Raw genomic sequence first — 25,332 nt, 5'->3', positions numbered from 1 at the left:
TGAGCTCCCACAGTCGGTGAACCCCCTGCACTGGGTTTCCCCAGCCATAAAACGGAGGTCTGGACCGGGTCACCTCTGGAAACCCCTCTGCCACAACCGAGTCTGCTCTGTTCTTCATCCAAACAGCACCATGGTTCGCCACTGGTGGCTTCCATGCCCCAGCTGTTTCATGTGTGAGATATGTCGCCCGGGCCAGCATACAGAGTTGTAAATGACAAGAAATGACAAGGAAAAGCTACCAGAGGCAGAATGCTGCACTCTTAATAACGCCAGGCTCAAAAGTCTTAACAAGCCCATGTCCCCAAGCTCCTCCCCGACTTACTTTAAAAGGAGAGGAGGGGAGGGTCTTTTAAGTTTGGTCCCGATTCCAGAGAACAATGTCTGTACTGAAGGTCCCAGAGAGACGCAAAGAAAACGTCCCTGCATCTACATGCTTCTTTCTAACGTGTGAAGTCTCATGCATCATAGTGAATCAAACTTAGGGAAAAATGGTGTGTGGCACCTGTAAACTTCACCACTGACCCCCGACCTTCTGACAAGAGGATTCCACTGTCAGCAGGGAAGAGTTCCCAATGCCACCTGGGTTCATCTATGCCATACTCTGCTCAATCACGGCAACTTCCTGGCCAGCAGGAAGCCCAGAGGCCAAGCACAGGGGGCCTTCCTATGACCCATCCCTGATCGCTGTTCCCTGCCTCCAAGGAGCCACCACATAGTCTCCACCAGGACTGTGCCTAGTGCCCCGCCTTCCAGTCAAGGGATTGTGAAAATGTCACTCCCAAAGAGATGAAAACTAAGGGACTCATCAAAGGACCCCATGTCGAGAAAGCTAACACAGGTGGGGGCAAAGCACCTCAACTCCCTGGAATCACCTTCCACACAGCCCAGACTTGCCAGTGGCCCGCTTCCTGCCTCCCTGCCACTTGCCACTTCTCCCTGCAAAGAGCAGCCCCTACATGTGCCTCCAAGTTAACCCAGAAAGAGGAGTTCTGTTCACACATCAGCCCACGTTAGCAAAACGAGACTTCTGCAGATACTTAAAAAAGAAGTCCGTTATTTTGGAAAAATAAGTTAACTACACGGTCGACACAAGAAGAGGTGCCTTGTCCGTGCAGGCACGTGGCCTGGGCCTTCAGACAACTGGATAATTCTGCCACAGAAGGCGGTCCCTCCAGTCGGCATATCCAGCAGTACAGCCGAGGGGCTGGGGAAGGACAGCCTGGGATTATTTCACAACTTTCACTCAAGTGGCACCAGACTGAATCCATTTTAAAGCTTCTAGGAAGGTTCTGCGCAGATTTCTGCTTAAAATCAGAGGCCTCCCAACCGTGTGTGACGGCAGCCACAGACCCCAGTGCAACGTGCTGCATCCGCAGGGCCTCTGGGCTGGCTTCCTCTCTCTAAGGGCTCCCCATCTTCCTCAAGGGGCTGGGTAAAGAAACACTTCCAGGGGCAGAGTTTGTTTTTGAAACTATCATTATTACCATAGCAAGCGCAGGACCAGCGAAGAGCAGCCAAGCATTGGAGGGGAAGGAGGGAAAGCGGGTAGTGAGGAAGGCCCTGCTCAAGGCCGCCCCGCCAGAACAGAGGAAGTAGCTTAACACCCACAGCTACCGCACTCCCAAACCAACACTCTCCCTACACCCTTCAGGCTCCTGGCACCTTGACACAGCAGGCCTGCCTGTTTCCTGGAAGCCGAAACCATGTGCAAAAGAATGGAGGCCAAAGCAAGGCTTAACACAGGACAGCTTTAAAAATAAATCTAAAAACACGAGACTAATCCATAAAATATCTTCTCGGGTTCACCATCTCACCCTCCCCTTTGCATCCAAGGAAGCGTCCCTGCCCCTCGGCCCAGGAAGGCCGTTCCGATTCTGCACATCTCCGGTGCATGTTCGTCTACCGGGCTTGCACGCCTGAAGTTAGTTTAGTTTGCCCGGCTTCAACACACAAGGGAAGCTACTCTCGCTGCCAGTTTGTGGCTACAGACAAACTCGACGGGTGGGCAGGATGCCGAGAGCCCAGCCTGGCCCTCGGCCAGCACCATTCCCTTCCTGCCTGCGGGAAGCAGATGCTGGTGGAGTCGGCCACTGCTAGACACAGTGAAGGACAGGAGCACTGGGGAAAAGACACCATCCTTCTTCCAGAAGGTGTCCCACCTGGTTACAAATCCGAGTCTGTTGCTCAGAAGTTGAGTGACCCCCACCGTATCTCTGGGCCTGTTTTCTCCTCTATGAAATGGATACAGTATCTATCAAGGCAATGTCAGGAGGACCACATTAGAGATTGCACCTGAAGAGCCAACACAGCACTGGCCCAAGGACGCTGCTCCTCCCCAGTCTCTGCGACAAGTAGGAAGGTGGCCAATGGCCGCTCTTTCCTTTCAGGAGACTTCTCTGACTCCCCAAACGACCCACTGCCTTGAACAGGATGCACATCATGGTTTTGTTCATGTGGGTCCCAACAGACTGTGAGCTTCACCACGAGAGGGACCTCCTTGTGGCCATGTGTTTCTCCCCCCCAGCTCTTTGCTATGGACACAACGGCCACACTGGTTACCAACGAATTCGACACACCAGGCTGCCTCTGCCTGGGAAAGTGTCACGTGAGGAAGGAACAAAGCCAGAGCCTACAGAAGAGGTTCTCAAACATTAGTGAGTCCTAAAAATTCCAAGGAGTGGTGACTTCAACTGTGGAAAGGTGGGCCTTGCCCTCTGGAGGTTCTTAGGGGAATGTCTCCAACCAGATGCAATGGGGGACACAGCAAAAGTCCTCAGAGACCGTTCCTAAAGAGCGTAGGGCTGAGCTGTGCCACCCCTCCTATGGCCCTGGGGACCGGGGCACTATTCAGGGCTTTGACACAGCCCCAAAACAGCTGAAATTTGTCAAGAATGAGGGGGGCGAAGGTCCTGAGATCAAAGCAACCTCCAGGACTCTGTCTTACAGGAAGCAAACCCTTATAAAGGAGCCACAATCTTTTTTTTTCTTTCTTTTTTATTGTTATGTTAATCACCATACATTACATCATTAGTTTTGGATGTAGTGTTCCATGATTCATTGTTTGTGCATAACACCCAGTGCTTCATGCAGAACGTGCCCTCTTTAATACTCATCACCAGGCTAACCCATCTCCCCACCCCCCTCCCCTCTAGAACGCTCAGTTTGTTTTTCAGAGTCCATCGTCTCATGGTTCGTCTCCCCCTCCAGTTTCCCCCCTTCATTCTTCCCCTCCTGCTATCTTCTTCTTTTTTTTCTTAACATATATTGCATTATTTGTTTCAGAGGTACAGATCTGTGACTCAACTGTCTTGCACAATTCACAGCGCTCACCATAGCACATACCCTCCCCAATGTCCATCACCCGCCACCCCATCCCTACCACCCCACCCCCACTCCCGCAACCCTCAGTTTGTTTCCTGAGATTAAGAATTCCTCGTATCAGTGAGGTCATATGATACATGCCTTTCTCTGATTGACTTATTTCGCTCAGCATAACACCCTCCAGTTCCATCCACGTCGTTGCAAATGGCAAGATCTCCTTCCTTTTGATGGCTGCATAATATTCCATTGTGTATATATACCACATCTTCTTTATCCATTCATCTGTCGATGGACATCTTGGCTCTTTCCACAGTTTGGCTATTGTGGACATTGCTGCTATAAACATCGGGGTGCACATACCCCTTCGGATCCCTACATTTGTATATTTGGGGTAAATACCCAGCAGTGCAACTGCTGGATCGTAGGGTAGCTCTATTTTCAACCCTTTGAGGAACCTCCATACTGTTTTCCAGAGTGGTTGCACCAGCTTGCATTCCCACCAACAGTGTAGGAGGGTTCCCCTTTCAAGGAGCCACAATCTTAACCTGTTAGCACTTGGCATCCTCTTAAGAATGTTTCCACCAAGCTCACCTCTCAACACAAAGACAGACGCTCCAAGCACAGACATCCTAGAGTAACTGCGCCGGCTGGACCCTGGCATTCTGTGGGATGGACAAACCCACGCTGCCCCTGAAAAAGGCCTGTACACAAGGGCTAAAAGTGTTTTCCTGATTATGTCTGGGGGTGTGAACTAAGCTAAGGGTCCTTGGCGGCACAGTCCCTACAAAGTCACACAGCTTTGGTCTGGCCTGACTCTCAAGGCAAAGAATGGAGAGAAGCCCCACACAGTGAAAGGTGACCCTTAATACCACACACTTGCCACGGAGGCAGAGGTACAATCCCGCCATGGACTCCACGCAGGAGAAACCCAGGGTCAGTTTGTTTCAGAGCAGACAGGGTTCAACACCACCAGACCACGATATTTAAAAAAAAAAAAAAAAAAAAAAGGAGATCTGACACATGCTCCAACATGGATCAACCTTAAAGACCTTATGTTAAGTGAAATAAGCCAGACAGGGAAGGACAAATACTGTGTGACTCCACTTATATGAGTTACACCTAGAGTCGTCAGAATCACGGAGGCAGGAAGTAGAAAGGGGCTGCCACGTGAGACCATCTTTTTGCCTGGCTTCTGGGAGGGAAAAGGAAGAGAACATGAAAGCAAGAGACCGGACTGCCCACAGCTCCCCAGGTCCAGTCCCAACGCAGAGCCCCAAAGCCCCACGGCCCAGCATGCTCCACCCACAACTTGGCCCCACTTCCCCACCGGACTTGCTCTTCTCTGAGAAAGCCTCCTAATGACCTCTGGGATCTGATGAAATCAGTACCTTAGCTTTACATCGGTCCCCAAAAGCTCAAAGAGAGGTGGCAGAATTTGGTACAAAATGGGCAGATTACAGAAGAAGAAACAACAGCAGAGGAGAGAGGGAGCAGTTTGGGTTTTTAGATTCTTTACTCCGTTCGCTCCTGAAAAACCAGCAGCCCAGCCAAACTGCTCAGGCTCCCACTTGTCTGTGAGGCTGCCCCGAGCCCACCTCACCTCAGCCTGCGTTTGGGAAAGTTCTTTTCCTTTTTTGGGAAATTCGCCTCTCTTCCACACCCACCAGTTACAGGGTACGTGGGTGTATCGAGAAAGAAATTTCCCAAAAAAGGAAAAGTGATTCCCAGAGGTTAGCCCCATCTCAGAGCTGCCTGGAAGAGAAAGGCAGTAGTCAGCCCCTGGAGCCGGACTTAGGCCTGAAGGCTCCAGACCTAGCAGAAGTCTCTGAGCACAAAAGCCTCTCGAAGCAGCCCTCAAGGCGGGCACTGACCCAGGGACTGCAGCCCTCCTCCTCCTCCCAGGAACTCCTGACAACTGCCGCGCCCATGTTGGTCCCAGCCGAGGGGGCCCAGGACAACCTTACCCACTCTGCTCTCTGGAGCCTTCTGGAGGGACGAGTAAAGAGCTACAACACACAACATACCTAATCCCTCTCCAGGAAACACCCCAGGTCTCACCTTCTCCCCACACCGAGAGCAGAAACTCTACAGCAACACATTTACGAAGTTGGTTAGTTCAACTCAACAAATATTTACTAGGTCTGTGCCACCCAAGCCCCAGGCCAGACAAGGCAGAGAGATACCAAGAACTATCAGGAGGCCCAACAATGAAAAAAAAAAAAAAAAAGTTGCAATCTAGTTGGTAAGATAACATTTAAACCAATGAAAACAAATAGCAATATTGTTCAAAAGTCAGTCAAGTAACAATTTGAAACAGACTGTGACTAAGTATTAAGGGACCAGCCCAGCCATAAAACGCTATAATGTATTACATGCGGTAGATGAGCTCCGGAGCACTTGGGGGCGGGTGGGGCGCTCTGCAGGAGGGGAGGATCAGCAGGGGCTACAGGCTGCACAGAGCTGCGGCTCTTGGGACACCGACACCAAATGGGGCCGGTATACAGCATGGTGCTCTGAGCACAGCACAGGAGTGGGACCTATATGCTCCCCAGGTAAGAGCCACACACATAAGCAATTCCGCTAGCCCCGCGGTCACCTGATGTGCAGGGACACCCCACAGAAGCCCCTCCACGCCAGGAACAGGCCTACCCCTATTCCACACCTGGCACTTCACCACACCAGCCAGCTGGCTAACCCTGCCCCTTCACCTCCCTCACGGCCAGGGAGTCAGACAGGTGAGTCCTTCCACACCTTAAGAATCATGGTGAAAAGAAATCAAGTCAAATTTATATTTTAATTTTTAAAAATTAACAAAAAAAAATTAAATAAGCCACTGACCTGATCACAAAGGGTTTCTCAGCCTCGGCACTGTTGCCATCTGGGGCCAGATCATTCCATTGTGAGGCCTGTCCTGTGCATCACGGCACTCCTGGCCTCCACCCGTAGGTGCCCAGAGCAACCTCCTTCACCCCTGCACCCAGTTGTGAGAGTCAAAGAAGGCTCCAGACACTGCCAGGTGGCCCCGGGAAGCACAGTGGTGCCCAGCTGAGGACCGTAGAGTCTAGGTTCTTTCAGAGCACACTCTTAGCACGGCTGCATTCGGTTCCCACATGAGCCTGTCTGAAAAGCTCTCCCGGCTCCACGTCTCAGGACCCTGCGGGCCAGGAAGAGGCAGGCGTCTAGGCACCAGGAAAGCTGACCTCTGGGTTGGAGCTCCAGGATGCTGGACTGTGCTCATCCAGGAAGTGGCGAGGAAGAACAAGGCCCGAAACAGACCCCCGGGGTGGGAGAGGCCCCTCCAGAGTCCACCTGCAAGGCCCAGGGCAGTGGGTGCCAAGGCTGACCCAGGCAGCGGGCATCGGACTGCACCCGTCACCCAGCCCCTTCTCAACTGCAGCCCAGATGCTGCCTTGCAGCTTTCCCCACAGGACTTTCCTAACACAACGGGGAAAATGTCACAGGCCTGAAATGTTGCTTTACAGGTATTTCACTGCAACTGCCACTGTCTTTTCCCTCCCAGAAATAATGCCGCTCTCCTCCCTGGCACTGCAGTGCATGTGCACCGCCTGCAGCCCGGGCGTTCCGATGGCAACTGGCACACCAAGTCAGTCTCTTCAGCTCCAAGGTCATCTGCCAGAAAGTGGCCCATGGCCCAAAACTCTCCACTCTGGGCATCCCCCACAATGCCCTCTCTGTACTCCGAGTTTTTCCTGGGGCCTCTTCTCCCACATCGCTGGCACAGTCCCACCTCTGCCCCAGCAGCACATGAAATAATACCCAACCAACATTCAGGTTGCTGGGAGACCAAAATGTACTGCAAGGTGTCAGGACTCATGGCTCAACAGCCCCAATTACTTAGGAGCTGCTCTTGGGATGCAGTGTGTGTTCTGCGTTTGTGCAGTAGCCCCCCTCTCTTTGTGCTTGTGCAACTGAGCTGAAGGGAACAAAAGACTGTACTGGACTCCAGTTAGACCTGAAGAAACACTTCCTGGCCAGAATAACCAGTCTCCAAGGAAAGTCCAGGGAACTCTATTTTTCGGGAAGGCTCATGGTCCAGCCCAGCCTGGATGTAATCCAGTGACCTCTGAGGCTCCTTCTCTACTGTTGGTCTCTGCAGGACTTAAGAACCAGTCAGCCGGGCACAGGGAGGACAAAGTAAACTTCAAGGCTTGGAGGAGCCCAATTCCCACCCAGGGTCACCATTTGTATGATGGCCCAGTTGGGAGAACACAGAGGGCAGTGCTGGGTCTGCCTCCAGGCCTGCTTCCTTTCCCTGAAGGAATGGGTGTCCTAGTGAAGCAGTCCCCTTGCTCCTATTTCTAGTGAATTCTACCATCCCACTGGTGCTCACCTCCAATCGATCTACTCTGGACCACAGATGCGTCCATGGCAAAAACCCTTGTGGCCTATCACACTGTATAAATATACTCACCAGGAAGAATGAGAAAGAAGAAAATTATTTTTAAGAAGGAACCAATGAGGTGATAGTTGAGGTAGAACTAGCACATCTATTAATTCCATACCTAAACGTCATATGCATTAATTCATCTGAGAAACGAAGTAGAGGAAGCATCACATCACCAGGACTAGGACCCCCTGTGGGAATGGACTCGCTCGTGGCCTGTTCACACAGCTGCCATGACCACCCTAAAATCCAAGTGTCGCAACAGCCTAGGACTGTCCTCGGAGAGGACCGTTACTTCTGCACACACTTCCAGAACCCTGCTCTCACTCCTGTAGCAAAACAACGAACTCTGGATGGGATGGGGTCAACCTATTTTACACGCTATGTCTAGATTTTCTAGGACAGTCCCAATTAAAAATGCTGCCTACATAAAGGCACACACACACTCACAGACTCAAAACGGAACAGGAAAAGGTGCTTAAATCTTCCATCTTCGTTCCTTTAAAAAGCTCAGAATTTGGGGCGCCCGGGTGGCTCAGTCGTTGAGCGTCTGCCTTCGGCTCAGGTCATGATCCCAGGGTCCTGGGATCAAGCCCCGCATCGGGCTCCCTGGCTCCCTGCTCGGCGGGAAGCCTGCTTCTCCCTCTCCCACTCCCCCTGCGTGTGTTCCCTCTCTCGCTGTCTCTCTGTCAAATAAATAAATAAAATCTTTAAAATAAATAAATAAATTAATTAATTAATTAATTAAAAAGCTTAGAATTTGGTCCTACTTTAGATTAGTTAGGGGAGACCAATCTCCTTTAGAGGAAAAACTCAGGAGGCAAAATGGAAAGAAAAAGAAAAGCCAGAACATTCCCCGTGGTTGGTTTTCAGGTTCACCTCTGGACCAAGAACAGGAGACACTCATCCAGCCCAGGAAGCAGGGAGCAAACCAGGTGGGTGGCAGGGCAGGAAGGAGCCATACACCCTGGCTTAGTGGCCAGGAGGCCTCTGAAGGTCCAACAGGATGAGCGAGACCACCTGCAGCAATGGAACTGAGAGGCAGTCCCGGGACTATAGCACGGGAACGCGCACGTGCTCGACTTCCCCACACACCCCAGGCCAGCCCCCCACCTGCCGCTGCAGGCCCACACCCTGTTCTGCTTCTAAGTAGGAGTGCTCTGGCTAAGTGTGACTCCTGGCAGCCCGGAACGGAAGTGCCTTTCTCCCTCACTACTTACTCTCACCTGTCACCACTAACGACGCCGCAAACCAAAGGTCTGAGTTTTCACAGCCACCTCTACCAGACGCCACAAGGTCTTCAAAGTCCAGGCTCCCGAAAGAAGGCCAAGCGAGAGCATATGCTGCTGTTGTTACAGACGACACACATACAGACACAAAGAAGGGGCTGGAGGGAGGGCGGAGAGGCAGCCGGACACTCACCATCTCGTCCAGGGCATAGCGCAAGAGGCCGTGCTCGTAGAGGATGAAGAACCGCCGTTGCCATTTCTGCAATGGAGCACAGAGTGGGTGGTTAGGGCAGCTCTGGCCCTGATCTCCCCTCGCCGCGTCCCCGGGTCTCACAAACCTATGTCAAAGCAATGTGGGCTCCACAGCTTCCATTTCTGGGGCAGATGGCCGGAAAAGAGGGACCCAAGGCAAAAGAGCAGTAATTTGTTAGATGGCCCTGGGCCAGGGGAGAGACCCAAGCCACCCAGTGTTTTTCCAATTGAGTTACTAAGATTTCACAGGATGCCTGTTTATTTTAATTGGCAAGCTCCCGAAGAGCAGAGATGGTATCCTGGTTCCCTTTTTGCATTCTCTACGTACCCAGCACAGAGACGCTCACGTAACATGTGCTGATATTTCTTTGATGAACTGTACGGCACAATATGGAATAACCTGAGAACAGTAGGCACTGATTCCAAGCTTCTGACAAAATCGAGGAAACTGCTATAAAAGGGTTGTTCTGATGACCCACAGGGAGTGGCAGACGGGGAAAAAGACAGCCAGGCTCCAGTGTTCACTGAGGATGAGCAAGCTAAGAAAAATCAACACTGAGAAGGAGGGAGGCCTGTGGGAATGACTCTGATGTCCAAGGAGTGATCGACCAGCAAAGGGCACCCCTCTACTCTACCCACAGGACAGGCCGCTGGGGGCCAGCGGGCCCCAAAGGCACTGACAACAGAAGGGAACACGAGAGTATGTGCTTTCCCTTTTGTGGGGGGAAAATACGTCCCGAACAAGAGACTCTTGGACCCCGAATCCCAAAGCAAAGATCATCATGAGGATCCGTGACCTATTTTCAACAGCTCAAAAAGCCCAGCAAAATTCATACTTTCACTGGCAGTAAGCCACAAGAACTAACTATCACATCTCTTTGCTTTGGGCCAGAATTATATCATTCATAATAATGTTTTTCCCATCAGAAGCTGGAAATGGCAATTCTGTATGACCCAAATATAGAACAGGAAAGGGAGCTGCTCCCTGGTTACTGCAGGCATTGGAATATAGTCAGCCCTGCCGTCCTCCTGCCTGGATGGCAGGAACAGGATGCTCAGACAGCCTTGCGAAGAGGATCTGAAGACGGCTGGTTCCACGATGGGCGTCCAGGGAGAGGCCACTTGACGTCTTCCTGAGAAACATTTTCAAGGCTCCTTTAATTAAAGTCAAAACCCATACCAGACGTAATCCTAAAGATCCCAGACATAATACAAGGTCTGTGGGGCACCACGGCCCCCACTCTAGACTGCAGCATTCAGGCCAGGGGCAGAAGAGATCAAGAGGCAAAGAAGAGGCTCTCGGAGCAGGGGATGGGAATGGAGAGGAGCTGGAGCAATTTACAGGGTATGGGCGGCAGCACCTGGAAAAATCATGTGGAAAAGAAAAGATGGGTGTTTTAACTGGAGTCATCCAAAGGGGCTCCCTGGTACAGGAACAAACCACTGGTTAGGGACAATGTCGGTTTAATCATCTCGATGCTCCAGGTCAGACTGGGCTGCTCCCAGCAACCTGCGCACAGCAGGGACCCACCCTGGGCTGGGGTGCCCAAGAGAGATGGGGAAAAAGCAGGGTTGGCACTCCAGTCCGTCACCCCTTCACTAGTGCTCATTTGCTGAGCCCCTAGCCAGGGTGGACTGGAGGGAAGAGAGAAGGGATGAGGAAGGGAGGGAATGAGGGAACTGGAAGCCTAATTAGCATAATGCAAATGTTTGCTGAACTGCTCTTCTGCCTTTTACATTTAACTGTTTCTGCAGTCAAGCTGACCCACGAAAACAGGAGGCACCATGTGAGAGCATCTCCTTTTAAAGAGTGGACCTGGCACAACTAGTATCATCGAGACTTTTCCTGTAGGACCGACGAGTTTGCCAAATGGGGGTTCCCTGCTGATCCTGCCATGCCAGGATCCACTGTTCCAACTCCCCATCTCCCTCTTCCACTCGGTCGACTTGCCCTTAGATGGGCACCTCTCCAGTCCCTCCCACCTCAAGAATTCATTCTGAGGACCTTACCCGAGACCGATGCACTGGGTTGTCAAAGTCGGTCCCATCTGGAGCCAGGAGCAGCCAGCCACCATAAATAGGTTTTGCCTGGAGGAGAAAAAAGAGGGCAGGTCATCAGGGGCCTTGGACCAGAGAGAGTACAGGTTCAATGGTCAAGTTAAAGATCAGTGCTCCCTGGAAACAGAAGTCACCTCTATTTAGCACACATCAGGATGTTTGGGAGTAAGAGGCTCCTGGGGGGTCTGCAGCAACTGGTGTGGAGATGCGGACACAGAATGTAGTGTGACTCTGAGAAACCGCGAAGTACAGGAACTCCTACGACACAGACGCTTCCCTCAAGTTCCTGATCAAGCCACGAAGATCAGGAAACAATGGCATTTCCAATCACCATGTGAGTACCCACCACTGTGTGCTGGGTACTACGTGTATCATGCAAACAGAGTCAAAGGCCCTCATTCTGATATACAAAACAGGGCCTGGGAGAAGAGACACTGCTTTATTAGTGATCATAGCTAGCAATGGCCAAAGAATCATCAACATCCTGGCTATGTGACATTGGGCTGAAAACCACGTGGTTGAGTTTCAACTGTCCCATCTGAAAGGTGGGGGTGACGGTAATCGTATCTACACCTCATGAGACTTATGTGAGGATTGATGAGTTAATCCAAGTAAAACACAGCACAGGAATATAAAATGGCGCAGCCGCCGTGGAAAAGTCTGGCACTTCCTCAAAGAGTTAAACACAGAATTCCACTCAACCCAGAGCTCCACTCCCAGGTATATACACCTGAGAAGACTGAAAGCAGGTGCTCAAATAAAAACCTGGACCTGAATGTTCACAGCAGCACTATTCCCAATCGCCAAAAGGTAGAAACAGTCCCAATGTACATCAACAGATGAGAGGATAAGCAAAATGTGGCACATCCATTCAACAGAATATTATCAGCCATAAAAACGCACCAAGTCCTGGCACGATCTACAACATGGACAAACCCTGAAGATGTTACCCTGAGTGAGAGAACATAAGACACCAAAGACCATATATTGTAAATCCACAGAAAGAGAAAGCAGATTAGTGGTTGCCAGGACGTGGAGGGAATGGGAAACAGGGAACGACTGCTAACGGGTATGGGGTTTCTTGGTGGGATGATGAAAATGTTCTGGAATTAGAAAGTGGAGATGGTCGAATGACCTTGTGAATATGCTAAAAGCCACTAAACTGTACACTTTAAGAGGTTGAATTTTATAGTTTGTAAATTATATCTCAAATGTTTGAGGAAAAAAACATTAAGCACAGTGTTTGGCCTCTAAGTGCATAATAAATGTTAGCTGTTAAATTTTTTTTTTTTTTTTTTTAAAGAAGAGTCCCCCATCCCCCAAGACCCTGACAGTAGGAGCTCAACAGGAGTTGAGACACTAGACAGACACTCTGGCTCCACCTTCCTTTTCAGCCATACCCAGCTGGCGAGAAGCTGCTGGAAAAGGCACAACCAAGCCAATTTGTCCACTACCCTTTGGAGGGCAGTAACACAAATTAAAACCCAAATCCTCTGCCTGCTGTTTACACACATGACTCATCTCTGGGAAAGGATTAGGGTCCTCTTACCATGCTTTTTATTCAACACTTTCCAAACTGGAGCCCTGTCACACCACCTCATTTTATAGCCGTGGAATCTGTGACTCAGAGAGGGAAGGTCACTTGCCAGAGGTCACACAGCATTCTGGGGTAAGCCAAGAACACTCCTTTTTCTTGGCTTCTGCAGGGTCCTCTAGGCCCCCAGGGGGAAGCTCTGGCTTTTCCCCATGGAAGTGAACAGAGTAGTAGGAGCTTCAGGCCACGGGTATGAGGGGGCTGAGGAAAGGAAGTGAGGGACTGGTTTTGATGAAACACGGGAGGTGGGTGCTGGCAGGGAACTTGGGGTTAGAGGGACATGACGCAGGAGGGCCATGGGGGACGTAGAATGAAATTCTGTCTCGGAAAACAGAAGTAAAGAGAGTAAGGTTTGTTTTCTCAACAAATACCAGCCCAGTGGCGCCCAGCCATTCCCCAAGCAGGCAAGCACACTCACTCAGCGGGCTCTCTAACATCACTCAGTGACATACGTACACAAGATGGAAAGGTGAGGGCCAGGGGGTGATTCTGGGCCAGGTGACTTCCCCACTTCACCTCTTAGTTTGCAGTTCCCCGAGGTCTGAAATCAGGAGGTTAGACAACAAGGTCGTGTCTCCTCCATTTCTGTCTAGCGTGATTGTATGCTACTCTCCTGGTCTCTGGCCACAGGGCTTTGGGGAGACTTCATATTAGCAGCTACATCTACCTAATCTTTCTCCAAAAGGAGCAGATGGAGAAGTGAGGGGCTGATACAGGTCCCCTCAGAACCCACCACCCATCATGAGCACTGTTATTGACCCAACATCTACTCAGGCCTAGTGTGTGCAGGCCCCATGTGCTGCAAACCAGGGGGGCTGCCAGCACCCACCTCACTTTGCCAGATCCTTCTTGGAAACACCACCCCAAAGGGGAGCCTTCCAGGTGGGCAGGTTGTCCTGAAAAGTGGGAAGGCTGGGCCAGTGGGGGGCACAGGGCAAGAAACAAGTGCTCTAGGGGCGCATGGGTGGCTCAGTCAGTTAGGTGTCTGCCTTTAACTCAGGTCTTGATCCTAGGGTCCTAGGATTGGGATCAATCCCTGTTCAGTAGGGAGCTTGCTTCTCCCTCTGCCTGCAGCTCCCCCTGCTTGTGCTCACTTGCTCTGTCAAATAAATAAACAAACAAACAAACAAACAAACAAACCCAGCCTTCCCTCACAAATCCAATAAACCAGAGGCTGCACTTCTGGCTGGTCTCTGGGAAGAAGCTGCTGGTGGTCCCGGTGTCTTCCTCAACTGAAAGTCCTTTCAAAAATGGTTACTTGAAACTTCTGCTTTGGGAAGATAGGTAGACATAATTTTCCTTATTCCTCCTACTAAGTACAAATCAAACCTCAGACACTGTATATAATAAAAACCTAAGGAGACTCCGCAAGGTGGAGAGAAAAGGGCTGGGGATCCTGAGACCTGAAAAAAACATGGAGATGTGCACCCTGGCTTCTCTTTTTGTCTCACTGTCCCAGACTAGGTACTGGAAGAATGAGCAACCTGGAAGTGCCAACAGGGACAAACAAATAAAAGCCCCAATAAAAACTGCTCTCTCTAGCTGAAGAACCAGGGAAGGAACAACCTGGTAAGACAAAAGATTCTTATACGATAACTGCTCTATTCCTGCCAGACATGACAGGAAAAGACTCAGCTCCAGCCCCACCCATGCCAGCAAAGGCTTCCTTCCTACCCTTGCCAGCTAAGAGGCGCCCCAGCACCCCCACCAGGAAGGTGTCAGGAGGCCAGGTAGGGAGATGGGATTTTTGCCCCCCACTCCGAAGTAACAAGGTCCCTCTCCCTCTCCCTGCTGGGATAGAGTCAGAGGAAGACATGGGGGGAGCTGAACTCTCACCCCTGCTCCGAAGTAACAAGGAACCTCCCCCGTCAGGTGGCAGTGGAGGCCAAGTGGGCAGCCTGGACTTCTACTTCCACCTGAAAGTAAAAGATGGTGGCCCTCCCCCGCCCCCCTACCCCCACTGGAGTAGTGTCAGAGAAAGCCGACCAGAAAAGAAGGGTCAAACACAATCCACAGTCACCTAAAATAACACAAAAATATCCAAATTTCAATCAAAAAAATCACCAGCATACTAAGAACCAGAAAGATCACAAACTGAATAAAGACAATCAACAGATGCCAACACCAAGGTGGCAGCCATGTCAGAATTATCTGATGAAGCAGCAATGCTGAAATGTTTCAACAAGAAATTATAAACATGCTTGGAATAAGTGGAAACACAGAAAGGCCCAGCAAAAAAAACAAAACAAACAAAAAACAACCAGGAGATATAAAAACCAAATGGAAATTTTGAAACTAAAAAATACAATAAATGAAATAAAAAGATGACTGGAGGGACCCAACAGCAGAATGATGGGAACCACAAGGAAAGAATCAGTGAACTGGAAGAAAAGTAATAGAAATTACCCAATCAGGGGCACCTGGGTGGCTCAGTCTTAAGCATCTGCCTTCAGCTCAGGTCATGATCCTAGGCTCCTGGGATCGAGCCCCACTTCGGGGTCCCTGCTCATCAGGGAGCCAGCTTCTCCCTCTCCCACTCCCCCTGCTTGTGTGCTCGCTCGCGCTCTGTCAAATAAATAAATAAAATCTTAAAATAAAAAAAAAAGAAAGAAAGAAATTACCCAATCAGGCAACAGAGAGAAAACAGACTAAAAGAAATAATAAGAGAAAAACAGAGTCTTAGAGACCTGTAGAACAATACAAAAGATCTATCATCTGTGTCATCAGACTCCCAGAAAGAGAAAAGGAGAGTTGGGTGGAAAAAGCACTTGAATAAACAATGGCTGAAAACTTCCCAAATTTGGCAAGAAAGGCAACCTATAAATTCAAGAAACTGAGTACACTCCAAAGGATAAATCCAAAGAAATCTACACCAAGACACATCAAAATTAAATTTCTGAAAACTATAGACAATCTACAAACTCTTGAAAGCAGCCAAAGAAAAGTAACAGCTTATGGATAGGAGAAAACCAAATATGACAACAGTGGACTTCTCATCAGGAACCTTAGAGGCCAGAGGCAAGTGGTACAATACTTTTCAGGCACTGAAAGGAAACCGTCAATCCAGAATCCTATACGCAGAGAAAATATCCTTCAGAAATGAAAGCGAAATCTCAGATGAGTTCCTCAAAAAATTAAAAACAGAACTACCCTACAATCCAGGAATTTTACCCCAAAATTAGAAAACCCCCAATTCAAAGGGATATCTGAACCCCTATGTTTACTGCAGCATTATGTACAATAGCCAAACTATGGAAGCAACCCAAGTGTCCACTGACATACGAATGGATCAAGAAATGTGGTATTTATCTACAATGGAATATTACTCAGCCATAAAAAAGAATGAAATCTTGCCATTTGTAACAACATGGATGGACCAAGGGAGTATAACGCTAAGTGAAATGTCAGAAAAACACAAATACCACCTGATCTCACTCATATGTGAAATTTAAGAAATGATGAAAGATGAAATGCTTTTCCTCTAAGATAAGGAACTAGGCAATGATGTCCACTCTCAGAACTACAGTGCTAGAATTTCCAGCTAGTGCAATAAGACAGAAAAGGAAATAAAAAGCATGGAGATCAGAAAGAAAAAATAAAATGTTTACAGATGACATAATTTTCTATGTAGAAAAACAAGGAATGTTTTTAAAAACTCCTAAAACTAGTGAGTTCAACAAGGATACAGGATATAAGATCAGTATACAAAAATCAACCGTATTTCTATATACTAGCAGGGAATATGTGGACACTAAAATTAAAAATATAATACCATTTACAATCGCTTAAAAAAATGAAATACTGGGATGTCTGGGTGGCTCGTTGGTTGAGCATCAATCAGGTCACGATCCCAGGGTTCTGGGATCGAGTCCCCCCCCCCTCCCCCCGGTTGGGCTCCCTGCTCAGCCAGGAGTCTGCTTCTCCCTCTCCCTCTGCCCCTTTCCTGCTCATTCTTGCTCTCTCTCTCAAATAAATAAAATCTTAAGAAAAGAGAAATATTTAGTTGTAAATCTAACAAGGCATGTACAAGACTTGCATGCTAAAAAAAAACTACAACACTGATGAAAGAAACCAATGACGATCTAAAAAAAATGGAAAGACATATTATGCTCATAAACTGGAAGATTCTAAGATGCCAATTTTCCCCAAATTGATAAACAGAATTAATGCAAGTACTAATCAAAAGCTCAGTTAAGGCTTGCAGATATAGAAAAGATCACTCTAAAATTTAAATGGAAAGTCAAAGAAACTAGAATAATTTTAAAAATTAAAAAAGAATAAACAGGGAGGAATTCATCTACTCGATTACAAGATTTATTACATATCCACAGTATTCAAGATTGTGTGATATTAGTGGAAGATGAGCTACATAGATCAACAGAACAGAATGGAGGGGCGTCTGGGTGGCTAAGTCAGTAAAGCATCTGACCCTTGATTTCAGCTCAGGTCATGATCTCAGGGTTTTAAGATCGAGCCCCATGTAGGGGTCTGTGCTGGGCGCGAAGCCTACTTAAGATCCTCTCTCTCCCGCTGCCCCTCTTCCCCTCCTCTCTTCCACTCTTAAAAAAAAAAGAGAGAGAGAGAGAGAGAACAGAATAGAGAACCCAGAAACAGACCCACACAAATATGTCCAACTTAGTTTTGGAGAAAAGGTGCTAAAGCAATTCAGTGGAGGAGAGACAGCCTTTTGACAAATGGTGCTGAAGCCACCGGACATCCACAAGCAAAAAATAAATAAAGCTCAATCTTATACAAAAATTAGCTAAAAATGAAACACAAACTGACAAATCGAACTTCATTAAAATTAAAAATTTTTGCTGTGCGAAGGCCCGACCAGGAGGGTGAAAAGATAAGTCACAGAATGGAATAAAAATATTTGCAAACCACATGCCCAACAAGGGACTAGTATCCCGTAGAGTATACTAAGCCCTCTCGAAACTCAACAGTAAAAAAACAACAATCTGTTTAGAACCATGAGCAATATAAGCCTATCAAGAATGGCTAAAATTAAAAATGACGACAACACCAAATGCTGACAAGAATGTAAGGAAAGTCTTATCACTCATACATTGCTGGAGACAATGTGAAATGGTACAGCCACTCTAAAAAAGTTTAGGGGTCTCTTTAAAAACTAAGCATGCAATTACCCCATGATCCAGGAACTGCACACCTGGGTACTTATTCCAGATGCAAACAAAAGTTTGCATTCACACAAAAACTGTACATTTCTGAATAGTTATAGCAGCTTTATTTGTAATAGCCAAAACCTGGAAACCCAGCTGTCCTTCAGTAGGTGAGCAGTTAAAGAAACTGGTACATGACCCCCATGGAATACTAGTCAGCAATAAAAATGAACTTGATCCACACAATCTGGGTGAATCTCCAGAGAATTATGAGTGAAAAAAGCCAAAACTGAAAGGCTACATGCTGTATGATTCCATTTACATAAAATTCTTGAAATGTGTAATTTCTACAAATGGAGAACAGATTCATGGCTGCCAGGAGTTAAAGAGGCAGTAATGGTGGGAGGGCAGGGGGCATGGCATGAGGGGACCTGGAAGGATGGAAATGCCTTGCATCTTGAGTGCATCAATGTCAATATCCTGATTCTGACACCGCACTATAATTTTACAAGGTTTTACCACTGGGGGAAACTGGGTAAAGTATACGTGGAACAGTTGTCTATTTTTCTTAAAACTGCACAGAAAAATACAATTATCTCAAAATAAAAAGTTTAATCAAAAAAAAAAAAAAAAACCCAAACCTGTTACTTGCTGAATACTGCCTCCACCCACATACAGGCAATTTAAGCACTGGAAAGGGACCCTCCACAGCCCCATACCACAGATGCTCCAGCCATGAAGACCTCTGTGGTCCACAAGGGCCTTCCCCAGGCCAGGATGGCCCTCTTCGGCCCCCAGCTGTGCTGAATGAGCTCCATCAGCCTTTCCACCAGCTTCTCCTGGAGGCCACACACAACCACACATGTACACCCTGTTGGGCCTATCCTTCTGCCCCTTTCCCTCTCGCCACCCTCCAGGCAGGTCTGGGCTGCATCAGGGAGAGCCCAACTGCCTCAACTCAGGCCAAGTGGGCAGGCCACAGGCAGGGGAAGATGCAAACGTCCTGGCCTGCTTTACACAGCGTTGTCAAGCTGCCACACTGATGCTTCCCAGAAACATACAAGCCTCTGGACACAGCCACCCGATCACAATCGGCTCCGAGGCATCGGGAACATTACATGCCCGGCTCTCAGCAACATGTGGCCTGAGGCTCAAAGAGCAGGGACGTCAGTGACGGATTTCTAACGGGTGGTTAACCTCGCTTTTCCTGTCCTCAGATTCACCCACCCTGTGAGTGTACATGGCGCCGAGAAAGGCAGATACATTGCACGCTATGGCACTGAAGAGTGAGTACCCGAAACTACTGATGTAAAAATGTGGGCTCCACCTTTCCTAGCCCCTGAAAACATCCCGTCATCCTAAAGGCCCTTTATGGTCTGGTGTTCCCTTACTGGCCCCTACACAGGCCCCCCCCCCAAAATCCTACACCCCCTTCAAGTATAGGAACTGATCCAAAGCCAACTGCTTACTGAGAACTTACTGTGGCTGCTACCGCCATTAATCCAGGACACTCGCCCTTCTCTGGACCGCTCTGTTATACTTACACCTCCCAGGGGAAAGAAAAATAATTCCATGAGGCACAAGCAATTCTCTGTGTGGAGGGCTCTTTGCCCCATCCCACCGCCCCTCCTAAGTTCCGTATCTCCCAACCCCAAGCGATCCACGTTCCTTCCCTCTTACAACACCTCAGCTCGCTGCGGACAGGAATCTCGCCTCCCATCTAGCACTGCACCCTGTACAAAGTCGGGCTGCGGTCACTGAAACACACATCCACATGAGTCAGTGGACATACTTACTAGTCGCCACCACGCAGCCGAGACTGCTCCTAAACTGTTCTCTGAGTATGGCCCGTAAGGCCTTCCCAGCCGAGACCCAGGTAAGCCCAGACGGCACTTCCAGCCTCCACACCTGGAGCTCCCATGTTGCTAGTCGGTACTGGTTGGCACCGGGGGACAACCAGCAGGCTGAGGAGCAGGAAGACAGGCTGAACTTCAAGTGTACTTCTCCCTTCTCTGATTCTGACCCCCCAGTCATGCCACGTGTGCCACACTGGCAAAGACACAAGGCAGAAGTGCTGTGGGAAACCCGGCACCCTCCAAGAGCTGCAATGTGGCCGTATGTGGGGAGAACCACCGCCTTTCCAGACTCCTGCCCCAGAAACCCCAAAGCCAGAAATTAAGCTGAAAGAAATAACATAGAGAAGCAAAAAGCTCCCCTCATGATTGAAGAGGAACTCAATGTCCAAAAAGCAAATGGCTAAATGAATGCTGATTATCAACTCATGAAAATATTACACAGGCATTAATTATAAACACCTATGAGGAATTCAAGAACCCCTTGAGAGTATGTGCCCACAGGATTCCATCAAGCCAGTGCTTCCTGCACAGAGCCAGGTGGCTTCAGTCCATCTGTCTCCTGGGTGACTAGCACCCTCTGGAGGTGTTCAGTGGAATTTCCCCAGTTGCTGCTGTGAAGCTGGAATCACTCCAGGGACCAGAGATAAAAATGTGACGCGCACTTCCCTCCCCAAGGGGCTCTTGGATTAGTGAAGGAGACCAGGCATGGGAACAAGCATCCAGGGTAGGATGTAAAAATGTGGCCTATTATTATAAAATGCATCATAAGGACAGAGGAAGATTGGGAGTCAACGAGAAAACAGCTATTGTGTTGACTGCTGGGATCATGAACAAGTCTTGGGTTTTTTTGTTTGCTTTTACCATTTTTTGTAAAGTCATGCTACTATATAGTACTTACCAGACATTACTTTCCTTTTCAAAAGGAGGGAAGATGTTTGCCTGACTGTGCATGCATGACTTCTGATATAGTACTAACAGAGTATCTGCCAAAAGACGGCAGGGGGTGGGGGGCAAGGGCTTGATTGTTCCTGTGAGAATAAGTAGACGAGGTCAAGGAACCCCTGTACTCCACTCTCCACCAATGGCATGACCTAACAGCTCGGGATAATTAGTGTAAAGACCATGGCCTGGGAACCAGAAGGCCCAAGTTCAAGTCCTAGTTCCGTGACTTAGTTGGTGTGTGGCCCAGGGCAAGACCCATTACCTCTGTGAATCTCAGTTTCATCATCTACAATAATAGAAAAACACATAACTTTTCCATACCATTTTTTAAAAAATTACATCAGACACAAACACATACTGGGTCACTGAACAATCAATGGCCCAGAGTCAGGGATACACATTCCAGCACCTACATAGGGCCGTGCACACAGCCGGTGCTCAGACCAACCTGGGGGGTAGCACTTGGGGGGACCAGCAGTGCTCAGGGGAGAGCCCCACAGAGGAGGTAATGAGTGGAGGTCCCCAAAGGAGTGTGATGGGCAGGACTACAGAGTATTTGAGGCCAGTCCAGAAAGACCCCAGGGCCCCCGACTCTGAGCGTAGGGGCAGAGCATGCAAAGCCCACACAGGCTCCCTCATACCAGGCTAAACGCCTGAATTCCAAGCACAGTGACCATCCCCATGAAAGTTCTTCAAGAGGAAAAGTCCCACAGTCCTGAAGGATCCATATATGTGCGGGCCAGTATCCCAGCTTTGGGGAAATTCCTGGGGCAAAGATTTCTCTGGGCCAAAGGTGGGGTATAGGGACCTGCACTCAAGCATGAGCTGGGGGGCAAATGGCCCTTGGTAGAGGATTCATTAAAAGATCTATGGGCAGAATGTGTGTAGATTGCAGCTAATACACCTGTAGTTTCGAGGTTGCTTCCTTGCCCTTTTTTTTTTTTCCCCAAAAGAGTTTCTGTGGCAACACTTCCAGGTTCATAACAAACAGGCTGTTTAATATTTTCTGCATTTCGTTTCTAAAAGGAGAAATGATGCCTGGGCAGCAGCCGTCTGACCATCTTTATGAGCTTGTAAATCAAGCTCATAAGAATTCAAGGTCACCAGTCTTTTCCAAGACATTTCAAGTAAGTCAGTAAAAGATGTGAGCACATGTGAAAGTCAGTCTCAGGCCTTAACCTTGCCAAGACCTTACTGTATCCTAGGTGCCCACCTGCCTAGCCCATGTCAGGGGGGTTAGCACACAATTCTGAGCATGCCTACTTGGGCCAAAGCCCTCAAGCAAGTGGGGCATCTCTTTCAGAACAAGCCTGCCAGGGCCGATCATCATCAGTGAGGGTGCTGGCCATCACTGTCGACCCCCTGGAGGGCCACACACACACTTGTTCCCCACAAGGCCAGGAGAACTAAACCGTGCTGGGACTCCTAAGACTTGTCCAAGGGGTCTCAAGGCCTGGAGAATACCGTGATGTTGCTTTACATTCAGTTCTGCACCCAAACTACATTCCTCAATACGGCCACCATATGCCAGCGTGAACTTCCAGGGCCTGTCGTTTGCCTCTGAAAGTCAGCAGAGAACAATCAACCATCACCAAGATACTCACAGTCGTACTACAGTCACTCTGGGTGATTCAACATGATCAGAACCCAGGGCCGTGACCAGGGTGAAAGCCCGGCCTTCCAAGTGAGAAAGGCAGCTGTTCCCGGGCCGGCAGGATATCATCACGTATGTGGCCTGGAGGACACACACTCGATCTAACTGAGCACACTGGGGAGTCAGGTAAAAATGCCCATTGGTTTCCTCTCTTTGTCACATCTGTCCTGCTTTCCACCGTCCTCAGAGCTAACATCCACAGCTTATGAGACTGGTCACTGCTCCACGCCCTTCATGTACTCTCCGGTCTGCACAACAAACCTATGAGGTACATGCCATCGGCACCTCCATCTGACATTCAAGGACACTGCTGTGACCTAAGGCCAGGCCTTGAGCCACGACCACCTGGCTCCCTAGCTGGCCTGTAACCACTCCATACTGCTCCACGTCGGTGAGCCACTTCCAAAAGTAAAGGCCGAGCCATCTGAACAGGAAGCATGTTCTCCTGGAGGGTCTAGTCCTGACCCGCACATCACACAGGGTCTCCCCAGACACCGTTGCAGTCGAGGTCCAGGGCCTGGGCGTGCACGGCACCTGTGAGGAGTTCATCACTATGGGATGAACCAAACACAGACCACCCTCCATAGAGCCACCCAGACAGCCTGGCCGGGCACCACGGATTGTTAAGGTGTTCTGGGAGCTGACGGAAACTGTGGGGCTCTTCTCTGTAAGTCTCTCTTACCTGTCCAAACAGTAAGGGTGAGCACAGGCTCCCACCTCTTCCCCACCCCAGAGAAAGTAAAGTAACCCTGTGATTTACCATTCAAACAAGGATACTTTGGGGAAAGAGTTGGGACCCTATTAATTACCAAGACACGTGACCCTGGAACTCAGGAGAAATGCAGCTCACCAACCTTTGGTGCCAAAGGCCACAATGTAGAACCAACAACGCAAAGATAAGAAAGCCACCGGAAATACCCACGATGAGACAAAGGCACAAAAAGTGGAACGAAGGGAAAGGAACTCGGCACGGGGGGCAGAGACGGGAGGTCTGAGAGAGACTTCCTGTGAGAAGTTCGCACAGGACCAACTTCAGAAACTGAAGTCAGGGACATGAGCTTGGGGAAAGCAGGCAGAACTGAGCCAGCGTCAGGTCAGCCGACGTGTGCAGAGGTTCAAGCTTCCCTCCAGAAGAGGCAGCAGGGCCTTACACACAATGTCACCCCGTCCGGCAGTGTCATGGAAGCAAGGGTTCCAGGAGGAGAGGCCACATCCCAAGAACTCCACAAGGCTTGGTATGATCGGGGCCCACACCTCCAGAGCTAGCGCGGAGGCCCCAAACCTCTAGACAATCTGCAGACAGTCCCACCCTTCAGCCAAATCAGAAGCAGCACAGGGCAGAGGCAGACAATAAATATTTGGTGAAAACAATGACCTGAGTTCTACAAAGTGTGATCGGATGGCCCCTTGGTTTTGGCAGAGAATGCTCCTGCGCTGCTGACATACTTGCCCAGACTGCACGCATGGGTGTGTGTGTGAGCGGGAGGCCGACACCATGTCCGTACGGTGTGCTCAGGGGCACCTGGGGTAACCGTGACAGGGTAGAATGGAGGTGGAATGTGTGCTATTAGCTATGCGTGGATGGCAAATGTCAAGCAGAAAACGGTGAGAAGATGGGAAATGAACATGTCAAAGAATGGTTTGGTAAGATATGAATTATGAGTACAAACCAAGAATGAGGCGGGGTGGTAACTGTTTGGGGGTATTTAAACCCTCCATCCCCCAACCCCCTCCCCCCCATTCCAGCCCCTGGAAACCACTACTGTACTTTGTGCGTCTATACATTCGCCTGTTCTGGACATTTCGTATGAACACAATCAGATGACGAGTGATCTTTTCTGACTGCTCCCTTTCCTTGGCATGATGTTTTCAAGGTTTATCCACGCTGTAGTACATGTGTATATTTTACACCTTTTTATGGCCAAATAACATTCCATTGATGAACATACCACAATTTACCTACTCAACTGCTGCTGGACACTGGAGTCATTTCTCCCTTTTGGTGGCTGTGAACATTGATATACAATTTGGTGACGGTTTTTCAACCTTCTTTAAGAGAGGTCAAAGAGGTAAACACCACTTATCAATGTAAAGTCTGGACAACGAATGCTTCAAAAGCCAAAAAAAAAAAAAAAAAAAAGGAAAACTGGTTGAAGGAGGTGCTGGAAGGGGGTTCCTGAGAGGCTCCCCACAGGCAGACTCAGGGGCACGCAGCACTAGCTACACAGACCAAAGCTCAAGCTGAAAACATCTCAAAGGGACAGACATAGGGTTTCCATAAAGCCTTTCCATGTGATGGAGAAGAAAGGGGCAGAGAAAATATTTTGACAGATGCCATAAAAAATACAGTCATAACAAAGATTGTGGTATACCTGAAAGATCTGAGGCTGTGGGGATAACTCCCTTATTGAACACTAAAGACATCAAAATTCCTGTATAGCCACTGAATCCAAGGGGCAGGAGCTGGTTGAGGAGCACCGTAGTCTTAAAATGAAGAGGTAATTTTCCTAATGAAAATTCTGAGGGTTGATCCAAACTTCTTCCTAAAAATAAAATTTAGTGAGGGGCGCCTGGATGGCTCAGTTGACTAGCATCTGACTTAGGCTCAGGTCATTATCTCCGGGTCCTGGGATCCAGCCCCACATTGGGCTCCCCACTCAGCGGGAGTCTGCTTCTCCCTCTCCCTCTGCCCCGCTTGTCCTCTCTCTCAAAAAAATAAAATCTTTTTTAAATAAATAAATAATCCCATTTGTGTCACACAGACCTCTGGGGCCTCCAAGATTCCCTTAAATCCCCTTTCCACCCATGTGCTTAGAGGGCGCAGGGCCCGACCATCCCTCTGAGATCAAGGAACGCGAATCTCCCTCTCCACCCTGACTTCTGAGCCAAGCCCCAACC

General features: G+C 49.0%; 1 protein-coding gene across 4 annotated transcripts in view; it reads right to left on the bottom strand.

The window, feature by feature from the left end:
- The window catches only part of MPRIP (myosin phosphatase Rho interacting protein), a 146,588-nt gene that overhangs the window by 106,773 nt on the left and 14,483 nt on the right, over positions 1 to 25,332 (bottom strand). For all 4 annotated transcript variants that reach the window (XM_028089463.2, XM_028089461.2, XM_028089464.2 and 1 more), the window contains exons 2-3: positions 11,218 to 11,295; positions 9,149 to 9,214 (exon numbers count right to left, since the gene is read on the bottom strand). In XM_028089463.2, coding sequence (XP_027945264.1) covers positions 9,149 to 9,214; positions 11,218 to 11,295 — 144 coding nt within the window. The remainder of the gene's footprint in view (positions 1 to 9,148; positions 9,215 to 11,217; positions 11,296 to 25,332) is intronic.

The sequence above is a fragment of the Eumetopias jubatus genome, unplaced genomic scaffold (genome assembly GCF_037043125.1).
Source record: "Eumetopias jubatus isolate StellerSeaLion01/CBP00866 unplaced genomic scaffold, mEumJub1_p1.0 scaffold_10, whole genome shotgun sequence".
NCBI classification, from domain to species: domain Eukaryota; kingdom Metazoa; phylum Chordata; class Mammalia; order Carnivora; family Otariidae; genus Eumetopias; species Eumetopias jubatus.
The sequence above is the reverse complement of the archived record's forward strand: the minus strand, read 5'-3'. Positions and strand labels throughout refer to the sequence as shown.